General features: G+C 47.5%; 5 protein-coding genes across 5 annotated transcripts; 4 read left to right on the forward strand and 1 right to left on the reverse strand.

Annotated features, from left to right (window-relative positions):
* Positions 1-11: 11 nt before the first annotated feature.
* Positions 12-677, forward strand: AGABI2DRAFT_119147 (hypothetical protein; the record flags this gene model as incomplete). Its single annotated transcript, XM_006462226.1, has 2 exons — positions 12-140; positions 189-677. Coding segments are annotated over 2 exons (618 nt in total), but the record flags the coding sequence as incomplete, so codon positions are not given.
* A 6,013-nt stretch (positions 678-6,690) lies between these two features.
* AGABI2DRAFT_193507 (hypothetical protein) lies at positions 6,691-8,087 on the forward strand. Its single transcript, XM_006462227.1, has 2 exons — positions 6,691-7,094; positions 7,144-8,087. Exons 1-2 carry the CDS (start codon positions 6,707-6,709, stop codon positions 7,977-7,979), a joined length of 1,224 nt encoding a protein of 407 aa, XP_006462290.1. The 5' UTR covers positions 6,691-6,706; the 3' UTR covers positions 7,980-8,087.
* Positions 8,088-8,327: 240 nt separating this feature from the next.
* On the reverse strand, positions 8,328-9,852 carry AGABI2DRAFT_179115 (hypothetical protein; the record flags this gene model as incomplete). Its single annotated transcript, XM_006462228.1, has 1 exon — positions 8,328-9,852. A coding segment is annotated over one exon (1,405 nt), but the record flags the coding sequence as incomplete, so codon positions are not given.
* An 830-nt stretch (positions 9,853-10,682) lies between these two features.
* Positions 10,683-11,192, forward strand: AGABI2DRAFT_119150 (hypothetical protein; the record flags this gene model as incomplete). Its single annotated transcript, XM_006462229.1, has 2 exons — positions 10,683-10,779; positions 10,855-11,192. The coding sequence occupies 2 exons, from the start codon at positions 10,683-10,685 to the stop codon at positions 11,190-11,192; spliced, it is 435 nt and encodes a 144-aa protein (XP_006462292.1).
* Positions 11,193-12,343: 1,151 nt separating this feature from the next.
* AGABI2DRAFT_71082 (hypothetical protein) lies at positions 12,344-13,167 on the forward strand (the record flags this gene model as incomplete). The annotated part of the gene is made up of 4 exons (XM_006462230.1): positions 12,344-12,514; positions 12,580-12,773; positions 12,830-12,944; positions 13,003-13,167. The coding sequence occupies 4 exons, from the start codon at positions 12,344-12,346 to the stop codon at positions 13,165-13,167; spliced, it is 645 nt and encodes a 214-aa protein (XP_006462293.1).
* Positions 13,168-15,297: the final 2,130 nt, after the last annotated feature.

A 15,297-nucleotide genomic window follows, 5' to 3' on the forward strand; every position in this document is an offset into this window, starting at 1 on the left:
CTGGCTCACAGCCCGTCACCATCGTCCACACCGACGACGCCGCCACAAAGCTCAGCGACCGCGTCCGTCGCAGGTGCTTCAACTGCTGCACCACAGACACCTCCACCTGGCGCAGGTCCAATCTCAGCCCAGGCAAAGTCGTATGTCTTTTTGTTTTTTGTTTCAACCTCGTACTCACTCTTTCCTAGTTGTGCAACAAGTGTGGTCTCTTTGAGCGCACGCACTCGCGTCCCCGCCCAGAGCAGTTCCCCCACAAGCGCGGCCCTCTCGCCACCTCGACCCTCCGAGGTCGCACCCCGCCCTCCAATCAGCTGCCTCCCATCTCTCCCCCCAATGCCAACTCGTATTACGGCCACGCTCAGCTCCAAGATCCGAGACGCGATCAACAGCAGAGCTCCTCTCAATATCCCCCCGCCAACGGCAGCAACCACAACCTCCCCGCCCTCCAGACCTGGCATCCCAATCCCACCTCGGCTCCTCCCAACGGCGGCGCCCCTACCCCCACCCCCAATTCAAACGACGGCCCTGCCACCAGCTCTCCTCACATGCCTCCTCCCCCCGTCAGGAAAGCCACAGGCGACAGTCAGCCCCAAAGCAGGCAGGCCTCTTCCTCTCCTCACCTGAGGGCCGCTCAGAATACTCAGGAAGTCAGGGAATCCGGTGAAAATGGGGCATAAATTAGATGTGTCTCCAAAACTGCTCTTTCCTCGAGCTTCAATGATTTCCAACCGTTTATACCACCACGTAAAAAAATCCCCTTGATCCGCTGTTCGTATCACGCCTACGGACCAACTTTTGATTGATTTTTCTCTCTTCATTTCTCTCCCCCCCTTTTTTCCTTTATTGATTTTCTCTTATTTAACGAGTGAAGCTCTCCTTCAGTCGATCTGAATGACTGGGTTGGCCCCCTGCTGACTGACTGACCTTTTTTTCCTATGTAACTATCTAAAGTATATTAAAAAAATCTCATTTTTCCTTACACTGCCTGAACTCGCCTAATTGGGATGACAGCCAGCGCAACAATATTTTTTTTTTCTCTTCGTGATCGATGGGAGCAATGATGATCGATGGGATCAGGATCAGATCGGAATGGATGGTTGATATGATGACAAACAGGACGTGTACTCTTTCTTCCTCACCGAGGCGTTTACTACCGCCCCGGAACACCCGGACACAGAGTAACTGTTCGGCCAGATCATGCCGTGGGTACAAACGCTTGATCTTTGTTGCGGAGGAGTATGCCCGAATGATGATGCCAAGACTACAGTGGATGTTTTTTTTGTTTTTTTCTGCTACTCGTTTTTTTCTTAACCGATGATTTAGAGTTTTTGTTCCTGTGGGTTTTCCGACTCGGTGAACTTTGTTTTTTTACAATTGCGTTTTCGTTGTGAGATAGATAATCAACGAACGACTCGCAACAACTGATTGCAACCGTCGTCTATATTTATCTTGCCTCCCGCTATTCGTTTCATAAGAAAAATAGCTTTGGGGACGCTCAAGTTCGTGGGTAGATAGAGCCCTAGTTTGGAGAATTAGACATGTGGATACTAGATACCGTGTGTGGGGAGGAAAAAGAGGTGGCATAATTAAGAAAAGGACAAGGAGAACTACGCATTCCCATCATGATCCGCCGATGCGTTCTCTTCAAGGTACAAGTACACACTCGCTCACCTTCCTCAGTAAAGACTTGAACCCAGTATCCGATTAAATACATACGTTCAATAATTTATTTTTAGTACCTTGATCTTGTGCAGAACGAATACCTTTCACGGTAGTTGAGTTGACTGACCCTTTGTCCTGTCATTTCAGGTCTATTAGGCACGTAGTAGTTATCTTTACCAGAAATATACTTAATCGGTTCGTGGAGTGCCAGGTGAATGAAAGCTTACGCATCAACCCTATTGAACCGCCCAAGGTGCAGGTCGTTTGAAGAAGACCGTATCGGTTTGCCATTAAAATGGCGGAACTAGGGTCTGTTACACGTACAAAAGGTCGAGGAAGTAAAAAGTTATTATAGAGTTTCTGGAAGAGTACTACGATAGCTCGCCGCCAGCTGGTCGGAGTACGCTTCCGGGTGCAATTCTAGATCAACCAGCTGATTGTTGCCTTATGCCTCCTGCGGCTGGCGAAAAGAGAAAAGGTCTTGGAAGCGCATAAACGAATTTTGAGGAGAAGAAGCTTCTTTGACAATGGGGGGGTTCCTCATAGAGGTAATTTCATGCCACGATTCACGGATGCTGAAGAGTGCCGAGTAGCGAAAAGGGATAAAATCCCGGTATTATGTCTCGACAACTAGAATGACCTCGGGTGTTTAAATAGCTGTTATTATAGTTTAAAAGTAAAGGGGAGTAGTAGGGTCTGTGAGAGGCTACTACTAAGGTTTCCGACTGGTCGGATGAATCAGCCATAAAAATCCCCCCCCCTCGGCCCGTAGAATCCACCGCTGTAGAGGCTTCGGTCTGTGGGGAAAGGTTGTACCATCTTCTTAAGGACCAGTTGAGTAATCGTGAAAGATCGACGTAAAGAAACGTAGCCTTCTGTACGAGCTTATCGAAGTCGCGAGCCAAAATACGAGAATAAGTAAGCGCTAGCTATCTAATAACAGGCAAGTAGAACGAGTCTGATAATAAGGAAGTAGTTCAGAAGCGTCCCGAATCAGATGTCCATTTAACGCTGGTGAACAATCTGGGAGACGGGCGATGCTACCGGGAAGCCAAAAAAAAAGCCCCTCTCCAAACGGAAATTGATACTTTCACGCTCCCGATTGACTCAGTACTGACTCGAAACGACCGATTCGATTCTATTTACGCTGAGCACAGGTCCACTGAGCACCCAGCTGGGTACTACTATAGTGCAAAATCTTCATGTAGTATTAGTAGATGCGTTTGATGCTTTGATTGAAATGGGCTAGCAACGGAGATAATCTTGTTAGGGATGATAGCTTTGGTCCTACGGTTCCCTAGTGATAATGAATTGCACAGCACATGTGATGTATCAATCCAATCTACCCTCATGATTTCCAAGCAGCGCTCGAGAAGAGTGGAGTTGTGGTGAGGAGCTGAGGCGCTTGGTAAAAATAGCAATCGGCTAGGCATTAGATAATGCCCTTCTGGATAATTGAAATCCCCTAGCGGTCGGCTACCCGGAAATGCAAAAGTGGAGGCACTCGAACCTTAGTAGTCGTTAATGACGAATTCTATCTATTGCGGCCACCGTCAGGGCCCTAACGAATCATGATTCACTGCGGTTCAGGTCGGACCTAGAACTGTTGGAACTCCGTATCAAGCTCAGCGAACACGCACCAGCGACATCACATCACCGAAGCCACGTTTTCCTCATTTGCTCATTTGACCTTGCCTGGATCAATCATACCACTTATCAATCATCAGTCATCATGCATCAATATTGCTCGGTCAACACTTCACCCCATCAGTCAATTTGTTACGCCATCAGAACCTTTATGTGCATGAATTCCATCCCGAGACGTGTGTACGTGCCATAACCATTTACCTCGGGCCTGCCTTTCGTAAATGCGCACGCCATAATACGGAAGTACAAACAACCTGGTGTACTAACGCGAACAAGAATTTTCCCAGGTGAGATCAGACACCGAGGTACATTGTGCAGGGAGATCGAAGTTTCATTTAGGGACGCAGTGATTCCCATGAAGGCCGCTGCGGGGTACCATCAATCAACGTTCAACCATCAATCAATCCACTAAGGAACTGCGGAATAACTTATGGAACAAAACCAGAGTAGGGAGTAGAATCAATAATTTTAAACCTGTCGCCTCAAGTAGGCCCCCGGGTCATCCGTACACAGGCAGGGACCCGAAACGTCAGGTTTCGTCAGGAAGCCCACCCTTTCCTCAGTGCGGATGAATTTTAGGTGCATTAAATCGGTTTCAGTCCCCCCCCAAAATTAAGATTGGGGACCTGACCGACCTAGCTCTATCGGGGTCCTCTTCAAGGCTGTGAGTCATTCTGTTTGCGGACCCTGTTACAACTGAATGATGTACCAATTTGGGTGCTTTGGCAGTTCTGCCGGTGCAAGGAACAGAAGGAGAAACGTCGAGAAGCTGATTTGACGCGTGATGAACAGATGGGATATTCTGATGAGAAATACAGAGTCCGTGGGTATTGGAGAGCTATATCATGACTTCTCAATCGGATTCTTTTGGTCGCAACAAAGATAGACACGTTCGAAGATATTGACTAGCATAGCTTTCATTGTTCCGGTAAATATATGATGATGGAGCCAGTATGAGGCATTGATGATCCATATCTTTTAGAGTGCGCTAATGTGGCACCAAGGGGAGTGAGGCAGGGGATAATGTCGCGGTAGCCGCGAAACTAGCCAGCTGTAAGGCCCCGGCTTTTTCCTTGACAAGACCCTATTCTCTTAAAGCATGGAAGGTTTCGCTTGTAATGCGAACAAAAACAGCGTTGGAAGCATGGGACAAAATAGTGATCTAAAATAGAAAATCTCAGATGCTGTTGGAATCAATTATCTTTACCAGAAATATACTTAATCGGTTCGTGGAGTGCCAGGTGAATGAAAGCTTACGCATCAACCCTATTAGCACCCAAACTGGGTCCCCGCGACCGTGTCAGAAGGCCTTTGAAAGCTTCCGGCAGTCCTCAAGTCAGACCGGCTGTGACCTTAGAAGGCTGTATGGTACCAACCAAGCTCACAAAAACCGTAATACCCGCCATGAACGGAATATATTCTCCGTAAGGCATAGTAGCGGCGTGAACTTGAGGAGCCTGGCATTCGCAACCGGAAAAAGAGATGCTGCGAGAACTTAGTGCCGTACATAGTCATGTGAATTTCCATGTCAATGAAACGCATGGGAATACACTGTAAATCAACGGTCGCCTGCGTACAATTGTAAGCTAGGTCTCATTCTCAGGGCTTTACACGGTAAACGTATTTATTTACAGCTTGGGTTTCCCAGTTGCGTTGCCTGCGGACAGTGAGCCTCTTTCTTCTTACCCTAATTTTCATAGACGACGAGAAGTGAAGAAAAATCTACCTCTGTAAAACAGCGGCCCCTTCCATCGAGCTCTTCCGATCATACGTGCATAGGTCAAGTCTGGATAACGAAATTTTAATCGTGTAGATATTGTGCACGAAATTACTAATCGGTCTCAATGTACAACTGCGACAAGCGGCACATCATGATTTGTCAAACACGCTGATTCGCTACGACGGGCATCGCGTTGTGAACGATAGTCATTACTCAATGACTCTGGATTTCTTCCCAGAAAACCCTCTAGCATGAGGTAAATCGTGGACTGCTCAACAGTTGGTGGGCATCGCGCAAGTCAATCGATTGCATCTCATGCGCCAAAATCGTGTAGTTATCTCCACAGCTAAACTTGCTCAACCCACCGACTCTAGGTCAATAATCCAATTGCCAGCCTAGTAGCAAACTGTCTAGATTCAGCGGAGTTCAGCGCTCATCATCGTCACGGAGTAGTCGAGTGTACAGAATGGCCCGTCCGTCTGGCTCCGGATACACCACTTAATCGGCGAAACGGAATTGAACCGAAGCTCCTCGTTGGGAGCACCACAACAGCTGATTCTGCATCCACCGAAACCTTACGTCGGATGGCGGGGTGCCCTTGCATTATCGGCTTGTCTAAACGCTTGTGGCGACGCCGCGGATCTATCAACGATCCAAAAGTTCTCGACCATAGATAGCCCAAAGGCAGTTTGCCGCACTCACCGACTCAAGGTATTGCTAGTATCAGGACACGGGCGTCACCAAGCACGGCGTGGCAGAAGCAAATCCGATAATTAGCCGACAATATCAAACCAATGTTATGGCGTTTGGGCACAATCGACACCTTGTATCATGAAGCTGAATTTGGCGGCAATCCAGGCCACTACGACCTAGAGGATATCTTTTGAAATATACGGCGGTATAACGCGAGGTTCATGGCTTCGCTACGATGAATATAATTGAAGTCGTTGAGGTAGACAGTTTGACCTCATTGATTTCATCATAAGTATCTAAGCAAGTTATAGAACTAATTGGATACTCACCACGCCCATGCACCACGCTTGAGAACTGTATGCCTAGTTCGAGTAGACGGGGTGTATTTCTTTATCGTAAGTATATGCCCTCCAGTCCCTTACCTCGACCCCGTTTTTGTCATCTTGGCACCAATCCTATGCAGCTGTAACGTCTTCTATCCTTGACATGTGTTAAGACGATAGAAATTCTGACGTTTTTCAACGAAATCAAATTTCCTGGTGGCATGGTTTCCAAGTCTAGGATCCAAGTTTTGGGCGAAGACTGCTCCCGCTCCTTTGTTGACAGTTATACACCTAAGATCTGAGTATGTATTATCTCTTGCTTGGCGATGATAGTATCCCTGAGCAGTCCTATCCTGTCTCGCCTTGGTCGCGAGGCCTGAGGTTTTGATCGGATGTTCTGAGTTGTTCCCCCACACCTTGGACTCATTTTCAGGCGATAACGATGCTCCTATAGTCCTTTCATCGTCGACTCGGCTTTGAGTATTGCCTGCCAGGATGGTCAAAGCGAGCTAATGTTTTGAGACATGTGATATGTGGCTGCAGTACAGTATCCGGTGGGAGCTAAACCGGAGAAAGCGAGTGGCATGTGATTTTTCGTCCAGCATGATTTGGTCATTATAAATCCTGATAGCCGCTTGCACCTTCGTCCTCGACTCTCACAATGGCCACCCAGTCTTCCTCACCTGCATACAAACGCCTTCTCGAGCAGCACGATGACGACGTCGTTATCGTCTCTGCTATCCGCTCAGCTATGACCAAGGGCAAGAAAGGTGGCTTCAAAGACACCAAACCCGACTATATCCTCTCACAAGTCCTCCGTTCCGTCTATTCGCGTGTCAACCTCGATCCGAAGCTCATCGAGGATATTTCTGTTGGAAACGTCCTCCCACCTGGTGGTGGAGCATCTGCAGCTCGTATGGCCGCCCTCTACGCCGGCATTCCAAACACCACCGCCATCAACACTGTCAACCGCCAGTGCTCGTCGGGCCTCACTGCTGTGTCACAGATTGCCAACGAGATCAAGGTTGGACAAATCAACATCGGTATTGGTACGCTAGCCTTGTTTCAAAATGTGGTCGAGTACTGATCTCGTTACAGGTGCCGGCGTTGAGTCAATGACCAACGGTTTTGGCTCTCGGGCCGCGCCTGAGATCTCCGATAGCGTTCTAGAAAACCAGGAAGCAGAGGACTGCCTAATTCCTATGGGCTTGACCTCTGAAAACGTCGCCAAAGACTACAACATTCCTCGACAAGTGCAGGATGAATTCGCCGCTAAATCCTTCCAAAAAGCCGCTGCTGCGCAAAAGGCCGGCAAATTCAAGGACGAAATCGTTCCTATCAAGACGACTATTGTCGATCCCAAGACAGAGAAGGAGGTTGAGATTGTTGTAGATGCTGATGATGGTATTCGGGACGGTGTCACTGCCGCAAGCCTTTCGAAACTCAAGCCGGCGTTCACAAAGGATGGGTGCACTCATGCCGGCAACGCGTCACAAGTGTCTGATGGTGCTGCTGCGGTCTTACTCGCTCGTCGCTCCGTCGCTAAGAAGCTTGGTTTGCCAATCGTTGGTAAATACGTCAACTCTGCCGTTGTCGGCGTGCCGCCACGTATCATGGGTGTCGGTCCCGCATTTGCCATTCCAAAAGTCCTCGATCTCGTAGGCCTCAGCAAAGATGAAGTTGATTTCTATGAGATCAACGAAGCTTTTGCCAGTCAAGCTGTCTTTTCTATCCAACACGTCAAGATCCCCTTTGAAAAGGTCAACATCAACGGTGGTGCCATCGCCATGGGTCACCCCCTCGGCTGCACTGGCGCTCGTCAGATCTCGACCGGGTTGAGCGTTGCTAAGCAAACTGGTGGTCGGGTGTTTGTGACGTCGATGTGCATTGGTTCAGGCATGGGTATGGCTGCTGTGTTCGTAAGTGAACACTAGGGGAGACATGGCGTTTGTAGCATTTATCCTTATGTTCTCTTTGTGCATCATTAAAAAACCGATGTAACTCGTAGACTCTGCTTATTGGACCATTTCTTTTTTCATTGATCACGATGATCGTTTAAGGCTTTTCTTACTTATGACTGATGTTCGCGACGGCGAGTTGCAATGAGCAACAAGAATATACTGTATAGGGTGATTTTTAACAATCTCACTTTTCCCCTCTGGTTTGTTGCACCTTAGAGCTACCTTACCAGTCGACACACTACTTGCTTCATCAACAGCGGCAGCCGAAGTGGTTCATCGACCATGCATCAAGCATTTGAATCTTGGAGGTATAGCAGAGGAGGAAAGAGAGGTACTCCCGAGCCGTACTGTTTAATTAGCGGCGGCTTCCGCTCCCCTACTCGCCGAAAACGTGAAGCTAAATCCTATCCTACATTATTAATCTGCAAAACTAGAGTACACCTATGTGATTAGTACGACCTCAAGATCACTTTGATCTAGCTGTTTCAACGACGCCAACAAGTGTCGCTCCCACGTCCCCCAAACTGCGAGAACGGATAACTGTAGTGTGAACTTCCTCAGTCGAACGCAGTCTTCAACTCCATCCGATTCCGACCGCCGGGACTGTAACGCTTCAACCATGACATCCTGGAAAGGTAGTATCTCCTTTGATACTACTTTGCTCTGATCCTCGAGTGCGACCGAGAGTTCAGTGAGATGAGGGAGCATTTTGACGCCTTCCCTGTACACCATGTGCGACATGATGACGCCTACGGCTCCAAGACGACTGAAGAAGAGGTCGAATTTGATGTGTACGCGTTCCAACGAAGGAAGAGAAGCGAGGAGGGCAAAGAGTCCAGCGCTGTACGTACACTCAAGTGATTTCACCATTGACATACGAGAGAAGAATGGTTGCCAGATACTGGAAGTTGCCGGATTGAGGGGCCCCAGCCAACGTAGCCGAAGAACGGAAGGGAGATGGATATCGGACATAAACGTGGCGTTGTCAGGACTCTCCTCGCTTTCCCAAGCGAGAGTCTCGAGGTCAGGGAGCGTGATGGGAACCTTAGCCTCGAATGCTCCAGGATCCACTGCTGAAAAGCCCTCTGAAGAAAAGTGGACGAGGTTTGGACAATAGGTAAGGCAGGTTAATGCGCGAGTGGTACTTGTCTTCTTCAGCGTAAGAGAGGTGAGTTGCTGAAAGGGGAGGTGAAACTCAACCCCGGGAAGGGGTTCTGTTATTTCGATTTCGCGTAAGCAGGGACTGTGCAAAAATAGTATTCCTTCGGGTATAGTTTGCGAACTATTCTTGAACTCCAGCTTGAGAGTTTTCAGTCGTGGAAAGTTGGCGGGAATCGCGAAGGATGATACATGGCCCCAGACTGTTTTGTCGATAGGGCCTAGCGTGATTGACCTGACTCTGTTTGCGCAGTTTGTGAAGACGGCGGCTGAGAGTTGGAGAAGTGGATTGAGAGGGGCCTGGAAGCCGTGATATGTGGAAAGGTGAATGGCGAGTGGAGCATCTTTTGCATTTCGACAATGCAAGTTGAAGTGGTCCCAGACGCCGTGCCGAGTTGAGTTGAGGAAAATGGTTGTCCATAACGTAGGGGAAGTCCAAATGACCTGACGCCATCGAAAACAGACAGCCACGAGGTTGTAGACGGGGAAATTCTTCTCGTGAACGAGGAACTCGAATATCGATGTGAGAGTTTCTGGAGGGAGTATACGTGTGGTATCCCTGAGGGAATTCGCATATCGGCAAATGTGAGCTCTCTCGACTAGAAGGTCATGTATTTCATCGTCGATTCTAGCCGTGCTCGCATCGAGGCGCTTTAGGTCGTCCTGTGTAGTGGTGGAGCCATCCATGGTGCGAGGCTTGAGGGGAAGAAGGCAGGAAGAGATTTAAATACTCTCCAGCAGGGTGTCGTTGGACTGAGAAATGTCCACAACTTGGCATGTGATGTTTCTATATGTTTAAGATAATCAGTAATCGAAAGCCTGGTCTTGATCCTTCAAAGACGCGGGTCGGGGCTCGCAGGTGGGGCAGCTTCAACTGACAAAATCGGCAAAGGCCGACCGAAATGATGTCGATCTTCCGTTCCGAGTCTCCTTTTTATTCAATCTTTTGTACATCAGGACATCGAATCGATACGTGATTTACCGCTTCTACTACGAGAACACACGAGCGCAGCAAACGTATTCCTCCGGTCTCGTAGGTACGAAGGCTAAATCTTTAAATTTTGACTTCTTTGACTGATGTCCGTCGTATTCCTTGTAGTGTTATTCAAAAGATAAGACCTGTTAGTCCGCCCACAAATTTCATCTGCGCATAATGTTGCTACCAGAAAAACGACACTGCGAAATGCAAGTGCAACATATTGTCAGTGCTTGTTGATCGCTTCGTCATCGATCTCTTTGGTGAATCTGATGGTCAATCGTCCAAGTTCACATTACCCTCCTCGTCCTCGTCATCTCCGTCAACAATCTTCTCAGTACAACGCACGATGCCTAGCGTATCCTCTACAGGCTTTTTCATTGGTGTGATTGTGTTGGGCGTCGAGCAACCTCAACGCCATCGATATCTTCGATAGTTATAGAAAAGACTCGAAAAACGGTCTCGAGTCGACTGTGAGCATTCGGGAGAGGGAGAATGGTGGGCGGAAATGGTGGTGCGAGATAACAAGGAAATCGACGACAATGAGAGGGGAGAGAGAGGAAGAAACCACGCAAGAGGAAGGTACCCCCCATCCTCACCTGCGCTTTCCAAAGGAGCCAGACGAGAAACATTCAGTGCGTATATTCTTCTTTCGACCCTCCGCTTTTTTGTTTTTGTTTTTCGTGAATAAGCTAATGGTCTTTTGATCTTTAGCAACTGAAAGATTCGAGACCAAGCAGCTGTTGCTGATCGGCGGACGACATCACCACCGCCATGGGTCAGCTCGAACCCTCGTAACTCGCAGGATACCTTCGCCACTACCTCGTGAAGGCAACAAGCTTGTGTCGAATTCCTCCCGCTTTGCCCATTCCCCCCTCGCCAAGGTCATTTTCGTCAGCAACCTCTGCCCCGCCGCTACTGCTGCCGCCCAATTCTCCATTCTCCCACCACCTTCCTCCACTACATCCGCCGCTTCCCGTTCTCTTATCACCTACCAACCTCACGACTTCTACCCAGATCTGTTTCTACCGCACTACCAGCATGTTCGCTAGTGACTGGTTTTGGGGGTGTTCCACCTCCGACAGCTAGGGTCTGTGTAGGGCCGCCGAGCGTACCAGAGCGTTTTACTTAGGTCCAATGGTGGGATGACAAAAGCGGCGCTGTAAAGCAAATGGGCGTACTCAATATGGTACGTTCACCTTTCTATTCGTGTTTTCTATACTTACATTCTTGATTAGACGTCCAAACTCATATTCTGGAACATGACTTCCAGCGTTGGTGCGTCATTATCAACTCCACATCGTACCGCCATGACCAGGTTGATAACGAGCTCTGGTATAGGATTCGGAATCTATTCCAGGGGCAAGGATCGTTACAATTGGCAATATATGTATGCTGGACGCTTGGCTGAAAGTGTAGAACAGATGACCGTCATTCCAAGAGCTCTAGAATCATATATATAAGCATCTTGGGAACGATTGATCTCGCGGTCAATCACATCTTGAACGTTTCTCTGCCTACCCCAGCCCTCATACCGTTGAAAGATGTAACTGGCCTAATTTTTACACCAGCATCGACGCCGCAATTGATCTGTTGCGGTGACCGGTGACGGCTGCTGCAATGTAACCGTCCCGTTCCGATTCGAAATTCGAAATCAAATTTCTTTGTTATGGTAGCCTCCCCGAGATGAGTTCAAGCGTTTTTTTTTCAACAACAAATAGTCGCTTAAATCAAAGGCTCCATAAAAGTTCCCTGCGAGAGACCCATTCTCCTCAGTTAAACAATTTAGGTATACTTGCTTCGGTAAATTGACGGATAAGGTCGTGCCGTATGGAACGCATCAAGGTGTCCAAAAATTTCGCCATCTATACACGACTAAGCTCTTTTACACGGATTACTATGCTTAGAAGCACGAGGTAGCTAATCATTGCCTTGATAAACGGCAACAAGTAATTCCTCCATATACCTCTTCTAAGCTTTTTTACACCGACTCATTCATCCGCTTACCTAGCTAACTACGTTATCCGGAACGCTGAATCCAGATTTCCGGTGAACGTTCTGTCTTGGTATTACGATGGCGATGGTGCCCAGACTAAATTCTCCATGGGACAACATCCATCTTCTATTAAAGCCCCGTCGAATGCTCCCAGTGGATAAAGCTTTCCTTCTATCGATTCTCATCTAGTTCTTTCACTTGATAACAATGGTCATCAAACTCTTCGGGAGTCCCACTTCGACTTGTACCAAACGGGTTGCAACGGTTTTCCATGAAAAGAAGGTTCCTTTCGAGTTTCATCCTGTGGATTTCGCAAAGGCCGAGCACAAGACTGCTGAGTACAAGGCCAAGCAGCCTTTTGGACAAATTCCCTACATAGTAAGTGGCTAGTTTTTTTTTCCCACTTTGTAAACAGCCATAGTCTGATTGCTTCTCAATAACAGGATGATGAAGGATTCATTCTATACGAGAGCCGCGCTATCTGTCGGTACATCGAAGACAAGTACCCCGACCAGGGAACTAGGCTTGTACCTTCTGATATTCGCCAACGTGCCTTGTTTGAACAAGGCGCTTCGATCGAAACCAGTAATTTTGATGCTATGGCGTCACTTCTTATGTACGAGATCGTCTTCAAATTGTGAGTTCTCTATTGTTAGTGCATAGTTCAAGGGCCGATCAGTGATGCCACTTTAGACTTTTTGGTCAAATAACCGACCAGGTTAAAGTGCAAGATCTCACAGCTAAACTCGCTGCGAAACTCGATGTCTACGAAGAGATATTATCGAAGCAGAAATACATCGCGGGCGATGTGAGTGGTTGTTGTCCCTGTTTATATCATCCTGCTGATCTGACCAAACGTGTATCAGACAGTTACTCTTGCGGATCTTTTCCATTTACCATACGGCAGTATGCTCGCACCTGCTGGCATTGATTTGATTCAAGAGAGGCCTCGTGTGGCGAAGTGGTTCAATGACTTGCAAAACCGCCCATCTTGGCAAGCCGTAAAAGATGTCGTCAAGAGTTGTGCCTAATCATTGTAAATATCAATTGTATTTTACTATTAGTGGCACTCGTTTACTATATTGACGTGAATTTGAACGTTGCGAAGCTATAGTGATACCTGAGATATTATACTCTGAGTAGACGTGGATGATCGACGATCAAGAACTTTTGGTATGTCAGTTGTGTTTTAGAATGAGAATGAACGAGTGTCTCGCAACAAGCAGCAAAATTTCATAAAATCTCGCGTATGGTATCGGTGCTGATCTCATCATGGGACGTCCCATTGGATGACCTTCCGTAGAGTTTAGAAACACAGAACATCGTCTAGACCTTATTTCTTTTGAAACTCCGAAATTTTGATAATATATGGAATAAAACTAAAGATGACTCGCGTCGGTAAAGGAAACTATTTGCTGGAAACTCCTAAGACTTTAAGTACTTTTATTCAACCGTAGACATCTAATGTTCTGTAAAAATAGCTACCCCGTGTTACGACACTTGTCATCACTCTAATATCTACGACCTGAAGCTTCATGGGGGATGCGGTCGTGCGTGTGTTCGAGATGTTTAGATGGCCCTCAGTACGTTCGGCCTCTTTTCCTTTGCACTGAATTCCCTTAAATAATAATGATTAAACCTCTACTTTCACCCGGCAGAATTTCCGCCTTGTATACGAATACTCCTCTATCTTTCTGACCGTATGCTTTAGTAACACCAATTCTCAGGGCCGTTTGAGTTGATTTGATCTTAGAATATCGCACGTACTGCGTTGAAGAGTTTGCCATGCTAGAGGTCGAGAAAGTTCATTACTGATGTGTAAGACAATATTAAACGACCAGTCGCGTGACCCTCGTGTGTCTTTTGTTTTGACTGTCACATATGCGTCGAATATTGATCCTAAGCTTCCTACTTCACCGTGGAGTTCGAAATTTATCAACTTGGTGATTGTGCTCCTACCGGCCGTCGAAGCACCACGTTGTCCAGACCTTATGTGGCTATCGTTCGACGGAACTACTCGCTCTCTCAAGATGAAGATAAAGCATTTTGGGGTTCAATCGAAACGGCTATTAGATATCACTCAGCTAGAAAGACATGCGAACAGCGCCTCGGGTAAGTTGCTATTTAGGTCACGTACCCTCTAAAGCCCGACCCGACCTAGTTTCGGTACTCGGTCTTTTCGTTGTACCTGACAGCCTTGATTTCTTCTTCCGTAATGTCGGTGGGATCAGTGGGGGGGTTAGGGGGTTAGGGTGATGATGAGTGTGTTAGAATGGTGTGTCAAACAAAAAGACGCAAAATTCTGGGGGACCACCCACAGAACTTTTCGTCTTATATGTAAGACTCATCAGGCGCTCGGAGCAGAGTTTGACACGTACCTTGGTCTGACAGAACCCTAAGAGAAGGGTAAACTGTCATCTTTGACAGCTGTCAGCTGTCAACACGGAGTTTGACAGATGGCATCTGTCAAACTAAGAATAGACTTACCTGGGGTTACCTGGGGTAACCTGTCACGTGCTTGATTACGTAACTGCGAGTTGATCCGAAGTGGCTGTGCTTCCTAAAATAGAACAGAGCGAGAAAAAATAGGTCCAGACCCGTGTCCGTGCCCGCAGGGCAACCCGTTAGGGTTAGGACTTAGGGTTAGGACCTATTTTTTAGAGGATACATGTGGTTAGTATGCTGACCCCTCTCGATTAGGAATTCGAATCGACGTACCGCCGAGTAAATCTATGACCAATATCGAAGACGAACTTTAGGTAAGTCGACGATCCGCCACAGGGTAGAACAACAAGATAACTTAATACCAGGTTGAAGTTTGCGGTGAAAACCACAAGACACGGAAACAACCACACTACAAAAGCAGCTCTAGTTATTCCGGAAGCAAGGTTCCTATTCAGTGTTACCGTACGACCTCACTATTGGGCGTCGTCTTACTAGGACACCAGGTACTAGGACGCAGGTACTAGAGCAAGCCGTTCCTTATTCCCCGAAGGTTTCGGTACTAGGACAAGTCGTTCTCCACGCCGTTCTCCGGGCCGTTCAGATAAACAATCCCTCAGAGCGCACGGGGGTATGCTGAGACACTGAGGGTGTCGAAGATACTCTCGAGTCTTCATAAGAATATAACTATACTATCTACGAATTGGTGTTATAATTTC

The sequence above is a fragment of the Agaricus bisporus genome (assembly GCF_000300575.1).
Source record: "Agaricus bisporus var. bisporus H97 unplaced genomic scaffold AGABI2scaffold_6, whole genome shotgun sequence".
NCBI classification, from domain to species: Eukaryota; Fungi; Basidiomycota; class Agaricomycetes; order Agaricales; family Agaricaceae; genus Agaricus; species Agaricus bisporus.